Source organism: Leptinotarsa decemlineata, unplaced genomic scaffold (assembly GCF_025532065.1).
Source record: "Leptinotarsa decemlineata unplaced genomic scaffold, Ldec_3_MD MMD2_tig00002159_RagTag_RagTag, whole genome shotgun sequence".
Classification (NCBI taxonomy): Eukaryota; Metazoa; Arthropoda; class Insecta; order Coleoptera; family Chrysomelidae; genus Leptinotarsa; species Leptinotarsa decemlineata.
The window spans coordinates 5,917,354-5,937,807 of record NW_027412574.1 but is presented as its reverse complement, the minus strand read 5'-3'; the positions used below and the strand labels follow the sequence as shown (position 1 = coordinate 5,937,807).

Below are 20,454 nucleotides of genomic sequence, written 5' to 3'. Positions count from 1 at the left end.
TGGTAGAGGCATGCATATATATATATATATATATATATATATATATATATATATATATGTACTCAAAAATTGTTATTCAAACATGACTAAACTTATAAAAATCTTTGTGTCAAGAGATATGAGAAGAAAATTTTACAAAAATACATTCATTATGAAATCATAAAATTGAATTGTTGAAAAAAAAGGGTAGTATTTGTTAATAGTCTTCAAGTGAGTTGGCAAAATCTGGTAAAATATGACTAATTTTTTCAAATTATATACATATTTCAAGTCACATGTTTAGTCACATATATACCTATATCATCAAGATTGTGTCAAACTACAAGAGGACATCAATAGTGTTTATCGATGGAGTGTGAAAATGATCATTCGTTCAATATATCCAAATGTTCTGTCCTGTCTTGTACCCGAAAACTAAATAAGACACTATACAATTACTTAATGAATGGTATTGAATTATCCAGGGTAGAAAAAGTGCACATTTCAGTGATATTAAAGTGATTACTACACTTTATAATAGTTTGGTCAGACCTAAACTTGAATATGGGGCTGTAGTATGGCATCTTTCCTATATTGTTCATAAAAATAGATTAGAAAAAATTCAAATCAGATTTCTGAGATTTTTATATTACAAGAAATAACAACAAGACTCATTCAATTCTTTGATGTACCATATGTATCAACAAATAACTGTTCACCTATCATTACAATGATCAAAATAACAAACAACTTCCTGTTAATGTCAGATATCAACTTTGTTCTCCCTCCCAAATAAGTTTATAGTGGTGTAAAAAAATACTTTTCAAGTTTAGAATAACTATGTTTTTCCTTCCATTCTGCTTTATGTAGTAACTACTCGTAAATACAATGTAACTGTATTCACATTTTCATAAGAATAATTATTTTTATGTAATGAGGTTTTTACCTGTTTGAAAATGAATAAATAAATAAATCACCAGAACGCTTAAACCAGGTGGGATGAAGAGATGAAAATTCTTTTTTTTAATGAATTCCAACCATACTTGAAAAAAATCCATGTGATAAACATTGATGAATGAATATTTCATTCAATAGGAATCCTAAATCATAAACAAATAGATGCAGGGGCGTATGCTGTAAATAGTTGTTTCAATCTGTTTCCATCTTACAAAAACGTATGGTATGCATGGAATTTTAATGGAGACTTCATTGTTTGTTTTTGAATTAGCATGCCTTATACACAGGAACAAAAGTATCTTTACTTCTCAGCCTCACCACAATTCTAGACAGGCTGGCCAATTGAAAAATTCCTATCCCAACAAGTAGTCAAATCAAGAACTCAATTATATATATTATAGACAGATTAAATTTTGGCAGGGGATAATAATCATTTTGTCTGGTCATGTAATTATGTGTAGAATGCCTTTATACAATAAATTGCTTAAAGTAGGTTGGTAGCAGGTCATTGATTATTTTGAAAATGAAAATCATCACTGATCTGTAATATCTTTCTCGAATAGATAGCCATTGTACTGCACTAAGCATATAGCATATGTTTATATAATGGTTGCATCGAAGAATCACCATCATACCTCTGTTCTGTAAAGTCATTAGTTTTGATGAAAACTATATAGAGTGTAATGCAGTAATCAAAGAGGGGCTGTGTATTACACACATAACAATGTATCTTCAGCAAATAAATAAATCAAATCACATCTGCGATACACATTATCATTAATATATATAATAAAAATAATAATTGTCCTAGGATACTACCCTGGGGTGCAACAAATTTAGTAATAACTGGATCAGATTACTATTTTCAATTTTTGTAACTTGGCGTCTACAACTTAAATAGTCTTTAAACCAGTTTATTACAGTTCTCTCAATACCAATGGCTTCCAATTTTTTTAATAAAATATTACTAACAATTGTTACGAATGCTCTTCTCAGGCCCAAAAAAATTGCAACAATGTAATCATTACCAATACAGTGTGTACACTAAGACAGTGACAATAACTTCAAGGAGAAACATTTTGATTATACGTGGACTTTTTCTTTTTGATATTCAACAATGTAACTATAAATTTGTCTGAGATTATTTGAATCAGTTCTTTTATTAATGGATCTATCGTCATTATTGATGTGTAGCATTTCCGCCACAACTTTATTCCAGAGACTCTGTCCACTAAGGCAGAATGAAAAGGATATGATCATACTACAACTGGAGATATCCAGTTTTACTCCAATTATATGTAATGTTCACCTATAAACATAATCAGGAGTGTGTATTCACCAAGTTCCGAAAGCTGAAATTCCTAAATATATTATTTTTTTTTCAACTGCAAAACAAAAAACTACAGTTTCTTGGACACAGTTCTTAAGCTACTTTACCTGGAAGTTAAACCAGAAATTATAAAAATTATATAGCTTGTTCTACATAACTAAGCCAATTATAAGTTGAATCAGTATTTTTCATTTATCCAGAATGGACACTTTGATGTTTATAAAAATACTGACCTTGAGATCTCGCGTCTACCTGTGAGTCATTATCGTTTGAGTCCGGACTAGAAGATCTGCTGCTCGGTTTCCGCCTTTCCACTTCATCTAATCTATCTTCTATCTCTCTTTCTGTCTTTTGAAAGTCAGTCATCTTTCGCCTTATTGAATCCTGAAGGATTGAGAAAGTGAGTGAAAAAATGACTTATAGTTTTATTCACATGTAATGAAAAATGTTTTTCTATAGATCTAATGATTGTCAGAAAATTTGAGTGCTCCACAAAAATACTTATGATGAAAATTATAAACATTTTTTCATAATTTCAATGCCAACCATGATTACCCAAAACGAAATTCCCATGTCTCATTTCGGATTTGTTTCTTAGAACTGGAGAATGTATCACCCTAACAATATGACACTTTCAATTTGCAACAAAAAAACCTACTCCTTCAGTCTAAATAACTTTCAGTTTGGAAAAAACCTTTTGTTTTTCTACTTCTCCATTAACCGTATGAATGTTTTATGGACTTTCATTGTGATAAGTGCAAAATTGCTTCTTTCGACGACAAAGTCAAAATCTTATCCCAGAAAGGCATGTTTTTGTCTTAAAAGGTACAAAAAATGATTTGGAGTTGAAGACAAGTGTTTTCAAACCAAAATTTTGAGAAGTACACCGTTGAGAATGATAATGTTCTATGTAAGTGAAATATAATATCAAAACTCTTTCATATACACGGCGTTCCAACGAAAACTTAACCCCCCACGTAAGTCAGAAACGGACGTGTAATCAAAAATTTTTAAAGAACAGGTCAATTTTTATTTCTAGGGGGACTAATTCTGATATGGAAATCATACCCGAAACTTCACCCCTCTACGGTCAGCAACTACCCCCCCCCTATTTTTTTCAATGGCATGGGGGGGTCGAGTGATACATCATTTGAAAGATCTTTTGCCCCTCTATTAATTCTGAATTTGTTTTCGAAATTGGTTCATTTGTTATTGAGAAATTAAATGTTGAACGTTTTATTAAAAAAAAAACAGAAAATTCACTGCCGCTCATTTTACTGAGGAGATCAACAGAATTAATATCAATGGCAACACAATCAATGGATAAAATGTTCAAAATGACCTCCATCTAGTTCCATGCAATAATACACTCTACTTTCGAAAGCGTTCCTTACATTATTGAAGATGTCCGGAGTCAGAAATCGGCATTCCTGAACAATTCTCTGTCGCAAGTCCTTTAGATTTGTAGAATTTATTTAATTAGTAGTGAACGTTTTGAAATGTCGCAGAACAAAAAGTAGATAGTTGGCCACTGTCACTTCTTCACTAATTATTATTAAGTCATCTTTGCTCACTCTGTTCCAACATGGTTTATTCTACTGAAGAAAGAATAGAAATTGTTGTTACCTATTAGCGAAATAATGAATGTGCTAAAACTGCTGCAAACATTTATAATACGAATCATCCAGACTACAACGTGAGCCATCAATACTGTCGCAACTCAGTACTCGCTTGCGAGAAGATTTTATTCGCTGTTTCACCCATTTATCATTCATCCAAATAATGAAAGAACTCATTTGAAAACTTGATTAAATATTTATTGTGAAGAAACGGAAAAAAATACTTTAGGAATAAACTCACACTCAAATGTTAATAAAAAAAATACATTAAAACAGTAAAAACTTACATTATACTGCCATCCAGCAGAATTGAAGAAAAGGAGACGTGCTGCATTGCTGATGATCAATAGATACTCAAATGAATTTCTGAATACTGTCTCCTTATAATCTTGACCTACCTCAATATTTATGAAGATTTATATGCTGACATTGCAACTTCGATCCACTGTACTAAGGTAAAATGCTCAGCATGCAATCTGTGCAAAGTTTGCATATTTGGAGATTGTTTTATATTTCTGTATCCTGTGATTGGATCAAGTTCGATGTCTATGAACTTGGAATATTAAAAGATGGAATTCTGAATACTGAGTGTTTTTGTGTTAAAATATTGAAGTTGAGGTTGGAACATCTTTCAATTCATATATTTACTTAAATGAATTTGAATTATTTCACGATTATTTTCTATATTTGACAATACGTTAAACAGAAGACCTGCAACACAGAATTATTCGGGAATGCCGATTTCTGACTCCGGACACCATTGATGGCTCACGTTGTAGTCTGGATGATTCGTATTATAAATTTTTGCAGCAGTTTTAGCACATTCATTATTTCGCTAATAGGTAGCAACAATTTCTATTCTTTCTTCAGTAGAATAAACCATGTTGGAACAGAGTGAGCAAAGATAACTGAATAATAATTCGTGAAGAAGTGACAGTGGCCAACTATCTACTTTTTGTTCTGCGACATTTCAAAACGTTCACTACTAATTAAATAAATTCTACAAATCTGAAAGACCTGCGACAGAGAATTGTTCGGGAATGCCGATTTCTGACTCCGGAAATCTTCAATAATGTAAGGAACGCTTTCGAAAGTAGACTGTATTATTGTATGGAACTAGATGGAGGTCATTTTGAACACTTTATACGTTGATTGTGTTGCCATTGATATTACTTTTGTTGATTTCTCCAATAAAATGAGCGACAGCGAATTTTCTGTTTTTTCTTGAATAAAACGTTCAACATTCAATTTCTCAATAACGAATGAACCAATTTCGAAAAAACTTACAGAAGTAATAGAGGGACAAAAGACCTTTCAAATGATGTATCACTTGACCCCCTTGCCATTGAAAAAAATAGGGGGATAGATGCTGACCGCAGGGAGGTGAAGTTTCGGGTATGAAATCCTTATCAGAATTAGTCCCCCTAGAAATAAAAATTGACGTGTTCTTTGAAATTTTCGATTACACGTCTGTTTCTAACTTACAGAAGTGGGCAAGTTTTTGTTGGAACGCCCTGTATTATGTTGTGAACATTTCTATAATGATATCTGTTTAAATTTAATAACAAATGTTCGGGGTACAAACTGAATAGGAAAAAGTTATTTATGAGTGATTCAATGTTCATATGAAAGTAGTTGTATTGAAAAAACATTTTCTTCAAGTTTGTATCTGAAGGAAACTTCTGACAATGATCTACACATTTCAAAACAGTTTACTTCAAAGTAATTTTTTTCTTTATTCAGAATATTTATATTATGAATTGAATGTGGTTAACAATGTTTCTTCGTGAATGTTATGAGTTTTGGACTTCCATTCTCCAAAACGTGTTGATAAATGACTGAATTTAAAAAACTTAGACCGAAATATTCAAATTAGTAAAAAAATACTGAAAATATTTCAGAAATATGAAAAGAAATGAACGAGTATGAATGTTAATTTTTAATACACTAACCCGTTACTTGATGAAAATAAATAACACTATTCATGAATATTACTGGAGTTTTTTCCCAACACCTTGACACGTGTTTCGGTCATCTTCAAGAGGAAAATTTTCCTCTTGAAGATGATCACTTGGTGATCGAAACAGTAATATTCATTACTACACCGAAGGTTCCAAACAGTGCATCACTAGAACACTATGAAACTTATTACATACTAATACGTGTTTCACTACATAGTAGAAAAAAACAAATTATGGTGACCTGACCCTGACATGGAAATAACGAAATAGGTTAGAAAGCAGGTGTCATAAAAAAATTGTGAAATGACAATGATATACAAACAATAAAATAAAAAAAAAATATTGCGAAATGGAAAAGACTTTCTAAACCAGTTACTTTAGGATGGTCCACTTGTTAGTAATAACTTCTCATATTTTTGTAACTTCTCGTATTTTTTTTTTCATGTTCTTTTTATAATTCAACCTAGTATCTTCAATTTTTCATCAACTTATCTTCAATTTCAAATCTGTTGAATATTATTGGAGTTTTATCTCAACACCAAACAGTTATTTTTAACACCTCGACATGTGTACAATTAGTAAAATGGTATCAATATTTTCGAGTAGTGAGTTTTTTTGTTTAATGCAAAAATTATAATAATTTTACTATAATTTGTTATTTGTGACTTTCTCCCTTGGCAGGTCTACTCCGCAAATGTTAGAAAGAGGATTGAGGCTCAACAGATTGAATAATATTCGTTCATTCAAAAAAGTGAAAAGTTTAAAGAAGCCTAATCCAGTTCGAAAAATCTGATAAGTTATTCATTAATTCAATTTAGAATTGTATATTCGATCTAATATTTTTTCTCCCTCCAATTTTCAACAAACATAAAACTGTACTAACCTTCAAATCATCATCAGAATCAAAAGAATCCTGGGAGTATTCCTCTTTCTTATCTCTTTCATCTTCGCTGCTACTTTCTGAGTCCTCACCATACATTCCCAATCCTAATTGTTAATGGTTCATAACAGTTAGAAACAAATTTATGGTAAATGATTCAAAAATTAAAATATACAGTAGCTATTGGAAAAAAAGTCATGATATGTGTCCTGGACTATCGAAATTGGTTGAGAAAATGAAAATAAAGCAAAATAATAAAAATACCGTATTATTGAAAGTTGCAATACGAAAAACACACAGTGAATACTGCTCAAAATGGAAAATTTGCCGAATTACAAGTACAGTATTTATGTTGAATTCCAAAATGATTGCATGAAGGTTATTTAAAACTCATAACACTGATTTCAAAAACTGATTCTAAAAAGTATATATGCTACCTAGGAGACATTCAAATCCATTATATAATACACACAAACAGTTTCTAACGATCTATAAAGCACATGTTTGACCCGTTCTGGATTACTGCTCAATCTTAAGGGATTTATCTCTCAAACACCTTGACAATCTCGGGCAAATAAAACTAGATTCTCAACAAAGCTCACTACTTCATTTGATGAGTGATCTTTTAGGTCAGCTGACAATAGTAAGATTCTGCCAAATGCTCAGAACCTAATTAGGTTCGTGGCACGGCAGGCATAGATGATGAGCTTATTTACCAAAGTCTGAAATTTACTTGTGACGAATAAAACACTTCTAAGGTTGACAGACCATGGTACATTTTCCTCAGCCCAGTAAGAACCTGGCTGCAGGGTACTACCTGCAGCCCCCAGCCAATAGACGCTTTCCTAAACCTCTCATGTGCAGCTCTGGAATCGTATCTGTGGACCATCTTCCGGAGTATAATAATAATCGTTCATTGCCAAACAGGATTGATCCATTTATAGGACGTAAAAAAAACAAGTACAAACATAAATACCCTCAAACTGCCTCAATATTCTTCTGTTAGATCTAAATTGCACTATTATTGGAAAACCCTTCTATTTTTGTCATGAATATACTCTTGAAAAGGTTCAGACAATACTTTTATAGTTCATTAATTTCAAGAATCAACGAAGCTATCCGGTAAGAGGTTATGACCATGATAATCCTCTAGAAAATTCCCAATTTATGTCAATGGAAAAAAGAAGAAGATGCGCTTCACTTATGTTTCTGTATAAACTACTGCACGACCAAATAGACGGCAGTATGCATATATCATAGCCACCTTTCAGGGTACCTTGCGACAAAGTCTCACTTTACTCTAGCACAGCAAGAACAAATTTCATATCGAAGTCTCCAATAAAATCAAGGTGTTACATATACAATTCAATTTAGTTTCATTGTTACATCAATAATTCCTCACTTGATAACAAAGACAAATTAAGAAAAATATTCACTGGGGTTTCCTTCTCTGGTATCATATAATTTCTAATTATTTCCATTTCTTTTTTCTTTGAAAGCCCCTATTTGAACAATAGAATTTTTTGGAAGTAGCAGTAATAAAGTAATGCAAAAAGATAATATTCCTTTCCTTCAAAATTAAGAATAGTGGTTCCGATAAAAAATGGTGCTTCAAATTAATGAGAAGCTTCAGTTATGTAATTTGACCAGGACATTTTGCTATTGAAATGCAATTTTAACAAATCAACAGAGGCAGTCTCTGCCACATTAAATTTCTCACAGAGAATTGATGCATAGATTTTCTTAGTATTAAATTCTATCTGATTACAATGGAATATTTTTTGTTCTTGTGAGAGAATGTATTATATAACCTTCTATAGTCCTCGTGGTAATTATGGATTATTAATATCAAACAGTTCTTTGCTAATCTTTCTGACATTCCTGTTTTAATATTACGTTTGGCCATGCTACCAATAAAGGAAAGTTATAACGCACATTCACAAAAATATAATAAGTATTATTGTTAACATATCACACTAATTAAGTTCAACCGATGGAATAATATAAGTCTATGGATGGGATAGTACTATGTACACACACATACACACATCTCTCAAGTTGAAAGTAAACTGAAATATTTCAAGATATGAAATATTTTCATATTGCAACTTTAAAAAGGAGATGAATTTGAAAGAGACAGAAATACTTACCAAGTCTGCTGCTAATGTTGGCACCGCTGGGTGCTGAAGAACGCAGATCTGAAGCTGAAGTTTACAATAAATTTAACAAACGAACCCATAAATGCCCTGCTAACAGTCTTAGGAATAACTAATAACAAAATGATAATAAATGGGGACAAAATTAGCCCCTGATCAACGGTACCACATTTCAAAACAGATTTCAAGGTTTATACTCCCTAACCTAGAAACTACCATACCTTTGTACTTTTTTGTGAAACGTTGGAGTTCTTCCTTACATATAGCTTCTATTTGATGATTTGTTACATTCAGTAGAATTTCTGTCATGGTCCTACGCACCTTCAATATCTAAAATATTTATATTTATATTATCTCCAATTGACTATATTGAATGATGATGATATCTACACTAAGTAATCAAATGAAAAATTTCTTATCCTTTCAAGAATTACAATTTTCATTAAGTCTCCTATTTATAAATGAAATGTCGAGTATAAATAAATTATTGATGAAAGGAATTGACTGAAATGCAGGTATTTATTAATTTATTATTGAAACAGACATGCAAGGCTATATTATATGAAAAAAAAATTGAAAAATAAATTAACATTGATACATTTGTATGGCTCACAGTCTAATATCTAATACAAGCTTAATTGAAGTTTGTTATGTACTGTATAACAAATTTTTTGAAAGCTCTCGAAGAAACTGTCCAATCAATATACATCAATAAGTTGAATGTATTGGCTAGTTGTAACATGATTATAAGCGGTGACCTACCAGTAGTACAAACTAGGGGTTTTTTTGGGAAAGAAAGTTTTTGGCTTTCTACTACTCCATCTGATACAAAAAATGGATGAGAGAATCTTCCAAAGAAAGGAAGGATTAATCAATTTGAAAATAAGTAACTCTATACATGGATGTGTAGATCATGCAAAGAAGTATCTTTCAGACACAAACTGAAAGAAAGTATTTGTTTCGAAAGAATTTTTTCTTTCGCGTAATTCAATGTTTATATGAAAGTAGCTGTTTCAGGAGGACTTTCTTTCAGTTTGTGTCTGAAAGATACTTCTTTGCATGATCTACACATCCATGTATAGAGTTACTTATTTTCAAATTGATTAATCCTTCCTTTCTTTGGAAGATTCTCTCATCCATTTTTTTGTATCAGATGGAGTAGTAGAAAGCCAAAAACTTTCTTTCCCAAAAAATTAATCACTCCTAAAAATATAACCCTTTCAAATCAAACTAGGGGTATATTGAACATAGGAGAATTTCTCGTTCTTCTCGCAGGCACATTAAATTATATCCTTGTAAGGATTACAGGAGAGTAGACTTTATGATTCAGTATTTTGAATAGAAATTTTAATATATTTTGGTTTCTTCTATCGGCCAGAGATAATATTGTGTTGTTTATTCTGTAGTCAGAATAGATACAATATTTTTTGTAGTACAAGAATCTCAAAAATTTGTTTTGAATTTCTTCTACTTCGAAAAGGGTATTTTGATATTATCCTAACAAAATTTCTGATCCGAATTCAAGTTTCGTACTGACTAGTTTGCAGTACAAAACTTTTATAGTTTCTATATTGGAAAAATGTGATGTTCATGTTACAGTGGTTTGCTGAATTAATTATACTTTTTAGTTGGTTTGAAAAGGATAGTCTATCATCATATGTAATACCCAGATCTTTCATTTCCCCTACGCTTTTTAACCCGTCTCCTTGCATCATGTAATCAAATGTTATCAGCTCTTTCAACTTTGTTATTCTCATAGCACAAAATTTTTTCAGTTTATTTTCACAACTTTACTCGCAAACATATTGCAAGTCCTTCTGCAACATAACACTGTCTCTGACAGTTTCAATTAAAAAAAAAGATTTAGATCATTTGCGAATAATAAACAGCTTGAGTACTTGAGAACTGAGGGTGTCATTGATGAACATAACAAAGAGCAAGGGTCGTAAATTGGAACCCTGTGGTATTTCAGAACTAGCTTCATATTTCCCCAAAGTATTTCCATTTTGTTCAACTACTAAAAGAGAACTTCCGAAAAATTTTGAGTGTGCTATCAGGGAGTTCAAACTAACTCAACTTTGTTTATACTACATCTTGATCAACTTTGTCGAAAGCTTTTTTAAGATGGGTAAATATTAAAACGAGTTGTGACTCACTCTCAAGTGTTTCATACCTTGTACAAACAAAGCTGATTAAATTTGTATTACCAGATTTTTTAGAAACAAAGCCATGTTGCTGAGGCATTATACTATTCTCAACATAGCCATACAATCTCGAATATATAATTTGTTCAAATAAATTAAAAGGTGCCGGCATTATTGATATAGGCATGAAATTTTCAATGTTCATCTTGTCACCTGATTTGAAAATGGTAGTAACTTCAGCTGTTTTCCATAAACCCGAACATTCATTTGTTGTCAGGATTAAATTAAACATATGTAGCAGAGGTGTTGCCAACCACTCATTTAATCCTTTCAAAATATAGGGTGCAATACTATCTATTCCAGCTGCCTTCTTAAGTTTCAAATTTTTTACTGCTTCTTCATATTCAGACTATGGGACTGATTGCATGTTGAACGTTATCATTTGTTACTGGAATATCACTCACACAGTCAGAGTATGATTGATACTATGACTTTATCTTTGAGTGAACAGACGCAACAAGAAATTATTGCATCAAGTTCGCACAAATACACATCCCTCAAAGTACTTTGGTTAAGTTCATTAGAAACTTGGTTTTTACATTTTCAAAGCATTTTCATTAATTTTTTCATATATGAATTATATACAAAAAGTGGCATCTTGAAAATAAAACTAGTTAATGCTGGTGTCACCTGGTGATACCCAGGGAGTTACCATTGCAAAGGCTTAGGCAGCGAGAAGTTGCTTTCAAGCTAACACTTTCTCTGCTGTGCCACCTGTTTCCATTTTCGATGTTAGGTCAGAATTCTCTGAAAGGAGAATTTTGACTTGGATCTTTGCGGATGGGGGATTCAAAACATCCCCGACTAGACATAACTTAGTTGTTTCTATCTTTATTCAAAGACTAGACATTTGTTTCAACTCTGATGATTTGTCAACGTGTGCTTCTGAAATCATTAAGGTAAGGACTATCAACTGTGGATGCTTTTATCAGATTTTCAATAATAAACCATGGCCCGACAAAAATTGGGCACCATTAACATAAACAGATGGTTCAACAACGAAGAAAATTTATTGCTGAACAATTATATCTCACTCTAGACTTGATTTTCAGGGAAAAATATCACCCACTCCTCCACTCCCTATAGAATCCACAATGGCGGATATTACTTTTTACCAAATTATTAAACAAATTCTGAAACAACTCAACATCAACAAAGCTTTCAATAATGATAAAATATCTGATAAAATACTTAAAAAATGCCCCAAATGTATCCATTTTGAAAACCGAGTGTTTCTTGTTGTAGGAAGACCCCTTGAGTTTAGTCCAATTTCGAAAAAGGAAGTTTTCATATTACCTCTGTCAGTTATTTCAAAACTTCCAGAAGCATAAAGAAGTCCAGATTCATTTAGAGTGGTTATTCACTAAAATATGTAGGACAACATTAGACATTTTAGATCCTATAAATCACATATGACAAGTATTATTTCAGGACATAATACAGACAAACTCATGTGCCTTAGGATGAAAAACAATCACTTATGAGAATTTCCCTCTGTTGAGCATAACCATCTGACCACGCTCATTTGAAATATTCATAGGTTCTTCATTTGTTTTTTCACTCATTATGTTATCGAACGAGGGCATACAGAACATGACACAAAACCTTATGTACCAGTATAAGATGAGTAAATTTTAATCTACATCTGATGCCAGGCTCAGTTGACTAAACACACATGTCTTACATGAAGATCATAAACTTTGTCTCGTTGTCAATGTTATTTTCATAATGATTTAAAAAAATCTGTTCAGATTGACTATATTGAGAACTATCTAAAATTCATCATGATTTTTTTGAAAATGTTTATCAATTTTCTTAAGAAATTTAATGGACTGATATAGTAAAAAATAAGTGCATAAATTTGAAACGTAAATTCTATTGTATTTTCAAATCAAATCTTGAGAGTATTTGAAAAATATTTACCAATTCTTCTGACGTTAAGGGCACTGGATCGGGACTTGCCTCTTTTTTATGAACCTTGCTTTCCTCCTCTGAATTTTCTCCATCACTATCCTGCATATTAATATTCAAAATCACACTTGAATGTTTCAGGCGATTCACCACTATACTTACGAATCGGCTTCTTTGGCGTTCTTTCATAGTACTTTTCAAAATTTCAATAGTTTCTTTATTGTTTTGTCTATTTTTTTCCATAAATTCTTCCCTTTCTTGCTTCTGTTTTTCTTTCTCCATCTGCTTCAACTTATCTTTCTCCATTTTCTCCAAACCTTATAATGAAATTAAATCAACATAATATGTATTTTAAGAATGTTATTTGCATTGAAGATATATATTCAAGGAACATATGACAGAAATAATGTATCTTTGTATTGTTTTTTGTATTATCGATTTATTCACTTTTAAAGAAAATATATCTTAAGTGACGTTACTTTACCTTCTCTAATCCAAGCCGGTAATTGTTTTCTTTTGGCAGCATCCAAAGAAGGAGTGGGTGGAGTGGAAGGTGCCGTTTCCTGTGGAGGTATATTTGAGGGCAACGGAACTGTAGCACGTACGGGAACATTGACTTTGCTGTATCGTTTATTATGTGGTTTTATGTGTTTGTGACTACTGCTGGAACCACTCCAAAAAGTTGAATTATTATATTCTTTGTTAGATCCTGAGTGATATCTGTAAGGAATAATGACAGATATTTTTCATTTCATTTTCATTGTTATATGATATTCTCAAAAATATAACTATTGATACTAATTTGATAATATGTATATTACATTATGTACTTTGGACATCAGAGAAAGAAAGTCAAAAATGAACAGTGTTTAAATCAAATCTAATGATAACTTTTTGAAATGTCCATAAATTTTTTTTGTAATTAAAGAATTTGATTGAACATAGTGCAAAGTACATTTTCTCCAATAGACATTAAACATCAAATTCAGGGATATTTATCGAGCATATAATGGACATTTCTAATGGACATTAAAAATGCCTAGGCGTTAAAAATGACTTTTTCAATTTTTTGAAACCTTGCTCTGCACAAGAAACCGTCCATGAAAATATTTTAATAAATTAACTATAAAACAAAGTTACTGTAATTATATTTCTATGAAAAATATATTCAAAGGCAGATACTTTCTTGGCTAATTCTGCAATTCTGTAAAACTTTTTCTGAAAATGATCTGATTTTTTTCTTATTGCAGTAATCCATAAATTTTCTATAACACATTCAATACAGTTTTCTGGATTTTGTTGCCAACAAATTATATTATGTCTTTTGTCAAATCTATAACTTCGGGGGGAGTTGAAACTTTTTCATCATTCATTTTAGGAGCTTTAAACACATATATGAAACTGAATCTGGGCGTATTTACGAGAAATCGCTATTCCAATTTATGACAATGCAACAAATTGATATGTCTCAATGTTGTTCATTATAATAATAATAATATAATAATCTTTATTTGAAATAGAAAAATCCTAATTTACATACATTTCTAATACTTTTGTTACAAATTTGTTACATATCGGAATTATTTAAAAAATATATGAAAAACAGATGAATACATTCTAAAGTTGATCAATAAGATAGGCATGATAATATTTAAAAAAAATGTATCTACAGGTAACAAACACATAATACATATCATACTTGTACATTGAAAACAAATTTCTTCAGTTCGTTTATGAACATGTTCAGAGATGGGTATCATTTGGTAATTTGTTGAACTGATCAAAACCCTTGAAAAACTAAGAATTCATGGTGTTGTTGTTTTTTGTTATATTTATATATAAATTATATTATTATGTCGAGTGAAGTGGTGGTGAATATCATGATGAAAGACAATGCACTGTTCGAAATAAAATGGTCCTAAATTGTTTAATATTATGTATACAAAAATTATTGTGAAATATAATAGTCTTTGGGAAATGGGAAACATTAAGCATAGTAGTAATAGGGGTATCTCTACGGCACTTCAAAATGATCCTCATACCACGATTCTGAAGTTTTTGAAGTTGAGACAATTTATTCTGATTGAATAGATATAGGATAAAGGAACAGTAGTCAAAGTGTGGTTGAACAATTGACTTGTAAACTGTCATACTTGACTCGGTTGAAAGACTACTAGCAATTTTAGGGAAAAAGAATAATTTTTTTGATTTTTTTTATGAATATACTCAAAATGTTCATCAAATGATAGAGTGTTATCCATCAGGTATCCCAGGTATTTAGTTGAATTCTCTAATTCAATTATTTCATCATCAATGCTGAGGTTAATAATTATTGAGTCTATTTGGCTGTATTTAAATTTGGTGGTGATTATCACTGCTTTTGTTTTCAATACATTCAGCTTTAGTTTATTCATTTTCAAATAATTGCAGACACTTTCTAGAGTATTATTCACTTTTTGTATAGTCAATTCGAGGTGTACATCGCTACATGCCAATAGAGTATCATCGGCAGATAAGTTCATAAATTCACAATCAAGAAACAATGGGATGTCAGTTAAATATAGTATGAACAGAGGGGGGCCCAAAACACTACCCTGGGGAACTCCAACATCATTGTCAATTTCACAAGAGAATATGTCTTTCTATCTTACCCGTTGTTTTCTGTTGGTCAAATAATTAGATAACCAATTATACACTGTGCCCTCTATTCCATATATATATTCAATTTAGCTAGTAGTATAGACCTATCAATGGTTTCAAATGCTCTTTTGAGGTCAAGGAACACTGCCACAACAAACTTATCATTATCCAGTTCAGTTTTAAATTTACTTAGAGATAGTTGTACTGATGACTCACACGAGTGCATTTGGTGAAATCCCGATTGATTCTTGATTAAAATGTCGTATTTTTTCAACATATTCAATTAGTTGATAATAAATTGCTGTTTCTAGTTCCTTCTCAATTGGAGGTAAAGTGTTGATTGGTCTGAATTCTTTAGTTTTAATATTATGAGGAATTTTGGGTATCGGAACAATAGTACTAGTTTTCAATCTATCAGGTATTTGACCAGTTTCAAGAGAGGTGTTGATAAGGTGCAATATAACCTGACGAAAGTCTCAAAAACTTGTTTCAATATTTTGGAGTTGAGGATTTCATGAACACTGCACTTATTATCCAAGGAAATTATAATTTTACGTAGGTCAGTTAACAAAAGCAATCTGAATTCAGAGAAAGTGTAGTATAAATTATAGTTTTTATTGCACCATGATTCTGTGTAGTCAATAATCTCTACTATTTCATTTATGCTTTCAACTAAATAACTGTTGAAGTTATCTGATATTTCAAAATCATCTCTCAGTAATATAAGTTCGCCAGTTTTCTCAAACTGTATACAATTTGGAAAGTCAATGTCATCTCCTTTAACTAGTTTTTTGAGAATTTTCCACATATGTTTAGAGTTGTTTCTATACCGATCAATTCTTTCAAAATAATATTGATTTTTTCTTTTCAACGCATTGACAACATCGTTTCTCAATTTCTTGAATGTTTCCCATTTATTTTGTTTCTCTACATCTGAATAGTTTCTGAACGCTCTGTATGCCCTATCACGATTCTTAATTTTACAGTGAACTTCGTTATCAAACCATGGCAAATGACTGTTAATACTACAATTTTGTATTGGAGAAATATTATCAATAACTGCTTCACAATTATTCAGTAGTTCTTCATAAATAATTTCTACGTCCGTAGAATTTGATGACCATTCACATGATATTGAGTTCATTTTTATAAAGTCCAAATTACTTTTACTAATGTTCCTATAATTTTTTATCGCTTGATTTTTTTATTATAAATATCGGTGAAGTTAACAATGATTGTTGAATGGTCTGTTATTATTGGATATAAGTGTACCTAAGCTTGACATCTATTCTCATTCGTTAAGACATAATATATAAGCGATTCGCTGTGGTTAATAACTCTAGTTGGTTCATTGATTATTTGCGAGATGCCATATGTGTTGAGGAGGTTTTTCAATCTAGAAACAAAAAACTATCATCAGAGTAGTTTAGATTGAAGTCGCCCACTAAAATACAATGAAGATTTGTCGAAAATAAGCTATCACAGATATCTTCAAAGTCCTCTAAGAATTTTGCATCAGATCCTGAGGGTGAGTGATAAAGACAACCAACTAAAATAGGGCATTTGAGTTTTATCTTCAAAATGTTGCACCAATAATTAGCTTCTAATACATATGTTTTATAGGCAGAGTATACTTTGATAGGACGGGTTCTGTTTGCCGCTCAAGCATTTCATAAATCACTTCTTCTTTATCTATTTCACCAACGTTATTCTGAGGCATTGGTGGCTTAGCCATTTTCATTTCTTCAACTTTCTTTCTAAGGTCGGAAATAGCTTTAATGAGAGCTGGAACTTGATGAAGACCAGATTTACATTCTTCACAAAGAAACTGTAGTGATCTCCTTTTCAAATGCATACATTTCAATTCGCTGGGGCATAATTCCGAGCAAGCTGAGTTGATATGAGAGGGTCTCCTACATGAGTCACATTCAAAAAATGATTCATTTTCCTCAAAAACCACTTTGCATTTGAAACATCTGTTTGCCATGTTCAAAGTAAAAAAGTCAAAGAAATTACCCAAAGAAAAAACTACGGATAAAATACAGACAAATAGCTGATACACAGATAAGGATAAGACGTTGCTTTTTTGTCAAACAGGTGTTTTTTGTTTTCTATTACATGACTCTCAAAACTTGCAATCTTTAGAGCGTTATTATTCACTATTCACGTAGATTGTTGTATTTATATGTAGCGCAGTTACACAGAGCACTTCACTAAATTCACTTTGATACCAGTTTCAACTTAATTAGATTCATATGAACTAGGTAAAAGTGCTGTTATTGTGGAGCTAAACATTCAGCAGCTAACCTATCTGTGTCTGAATAATTATTGCAAAATACTCACGTTGAATCAATATTTGTTGAAGAAAGTCAATAAAACAATAAATTGAGCTCTAAAGACCCTAAGGAATATAATCGTTCATAAAATTTTCTGAAAATACTGAGGAAATAATCTTTCAACTGATAGTAATAAAGGCTTCTGAACTCCACGACATTTTTCTAATATAAATAATAAATAAATGAATAAAAAAAAAATAAAAAGACAACTTACAGAAAATTGGCATTAAGAGGCAATAGTGGCTTAAAATGAGCCTAACGTATTAAAAAGACACTTCATTGTGAGATTTTCACTAAACAGTTTTACAAAAACGCAACACGTGTTTCGCCATACAATGGTTTCTTCGGGTATGTCTTTACAGACACTAACACGCCCAAAAAAGCCATTATATGACGAAACACGTTGCGTGTTTGTAAAATTGTTCAGTGAAAATCTCACAATAAAGTGTTTTTTGAATACGTTAGTCATGGATTCTCATCAAGTATCGGCCAATTCCATCATATATTTTAAAATTAGCCTAAAATCATGACATAGCTCAAGGTTAAGCTAGCAGAACCACATTATATCTCCGTTGATGAATGAAGAGCATACAATTCTGGTATATAGTACAAAATTGGCTTAAATTTATAACCTAGAAATGAATATAAATGGTTCTGCTAGCTTAACAGCTATAAATTTTAGCAGAACACGTTCTAACCATTACACAATACAGTTATGTAGGTTTTTAAATATCACATCTCATTAAAAAAAAAAAAAACAAGGAATTCTTCTAAAATGCATCCTAACGGCCATATGCAATATAATATTTAGAGAAAATTTTCATAGGTTGCTGAATCCCACGATATCTTCTCACCACAAGAAAAATAATTTCAAGGAAAATTATAATTTGAATAGGACTCCTAACAGCCTTAAGCAACATAAGCTTTGAATCAAATTTCAAAAGCAGGTAGAGAAATTAACCTTTGAAGTGAAAGTTATCTAATATATAAAAATGGATGTTTGTTGGTTGGTTGGTAAGTGATAAACTTCTACATCGCTCAACCGATCGTGATGAAACTTGACGTGTATAAGTAATTTTTCATAGAGAAGGTTTTTGGGATATCAATTTTTTTGTAACTCGCCACAAGATGGCGCTGTAGGACAATTTTTTGAAAGCACTGTTCTATAATGCTGCGCACACCTAAGTTCGTTGTTTCTGATTCTGTCAAAACATTGGAACAGCAGCGATACATCAACATAGTACTAGTATACTTATAAATATGTCCAGTCTGCAACATATATTTTGATGAAATATTCAGAAAATAAGCTTTATGCTGACTGTTATATAGTAAAAATAGTGAATTTCATTAATAAAGTACATACGAAGCCATTATTAGGCATTGTTTTTTTTGTTTGGCGAACTGAATTGGAAAAAGTGAATTCCATATACTACAATGTTCAAATATTTGTGTAGAGATCTTATTGTAGTTAGTTTTTTCTTTCCTTTTTTAGAAGATTTCCCACATTATTTGTTCAATGATGGAGTTTTCAATATCATATTCCTATTATCACATAAAATGTGGTTATGGGAAAGCTATTAGACTAACATTGCGATATTATAAATCCTCATCAAATAAATTCGTTAGTTACGTTAAGCATGTCATGCACATCAAAATTGCCCCATAGACCATAAAATTCAAATTAATATCTTGGGAGTTATTGAAGGGATTGTTATTCATGTCGAAATGAAACTATTTCCTAAATTTGCTAAGGATATAAAGTAAATTAATTCTCGAGAGAACCTCCTTAACTGCAGGACAAATCCACCTTTCAATAGAAGAAGATTCAAATTTTGACTTTTTCTACTCACCCGCCAAATGGTACAGCATTATCACTACTACTCTCAGGCGGTGCACTGTAGGCATTGTTTGGAGTTGGTAATAAAGGGGGCTTGATGGAAGTAATACTGGGTGGAGGGGGTACAGCACTTGGTGGTATCCAAGCATTATTCCAGTTCCAGTTTTGGGTTTGAGAATTCCAGTTCCATGGTTCAGCCCCCGGAGGGGGCGGTGGTTCACTGGGGCTCCAAACGGGAGCGGGTGGAGCTTCTCTCTCATTCTCAACTTCCATATCTGCCTCTCCGCCGCCGTGGCGTTCCTTAAACTTCTTATTTACTACAGGTGGCTGTTCTCCTGGTATCGGCGGGGGCCCTGCTTCTTTCATAATTATCCACTGTTGTGCTAAAGCCGCCCAGTCCACTTGCTCATTGGGCATGTTTTGGTAAGAAGCCGGATTAAGGGCCCATTGGGGATACTTTTGAGATTCGTTGGAATCGCTACCTGAATACATATTGCTCACTTTCTTTACGTTTCACTGAATCAGCTACACTGTATTAATATCTTTTGCGAACAAGTTCCATTTCAAATTGAATTCAAAGATATAAAGGATCAGGGCTCTGAAAACATAGTATAACAAATTGACAAGTAGAAGAATGAACTGAC

At 31.8% G+C, this 20,454-nt stretch overlaps 1 protein-coding gene across 4 annotated transcripts in view; it reads right to left on the bottom strand.

Annotated features, from left to right (window-relative positions):
* Nucleotides 1–20,454, bottom strand: part of LOC111509446 (uncharacterized) — a 26,934-nt gene extending 6,480 nt beyond the window's left edge. The window contains exons 1-8 of one of the 4 annotated variants that reach the window (XM_023165203.2): nt 19,824–20,454; nt 13,482–13,717; nt 13,160–13,314; nt 13,010–13,099; nt 9,104–9,212; nt 8,877–8,930; nt 6,730–6,833; nt 2,500–2,650 (exon numbers count right to left, since the gene is read on the bottom strand). In XM_023165203.2, the coding sequence (XP_023020971.2) occupies nt 2,500–2,650; nt 6,730–6,833; nt 8,877–8,930; nt 9,104–9,212; nt 13,010–13,099; nt 13,160–13,314; nt 13,482–13,717; nt 19,824–20,302 (1,378 nt within the window). In that variant the 5' untranslated portion in view covers nt 20,303–20,454. The remainder of the gene's footprint in view (nt 1–2,499; nt 2,651–6,729; nt 6,834–8,876; nt 8,931–9,103; nt 9,213–13,009; nt 13,100–13,159; nt 13,315–13,481; nt 13,718–19,823) is intronic. The other 3 variants (XM_023165204.2, XM_023165202.2, XM_074177123.1) reach the window with 3 other exon arrangements.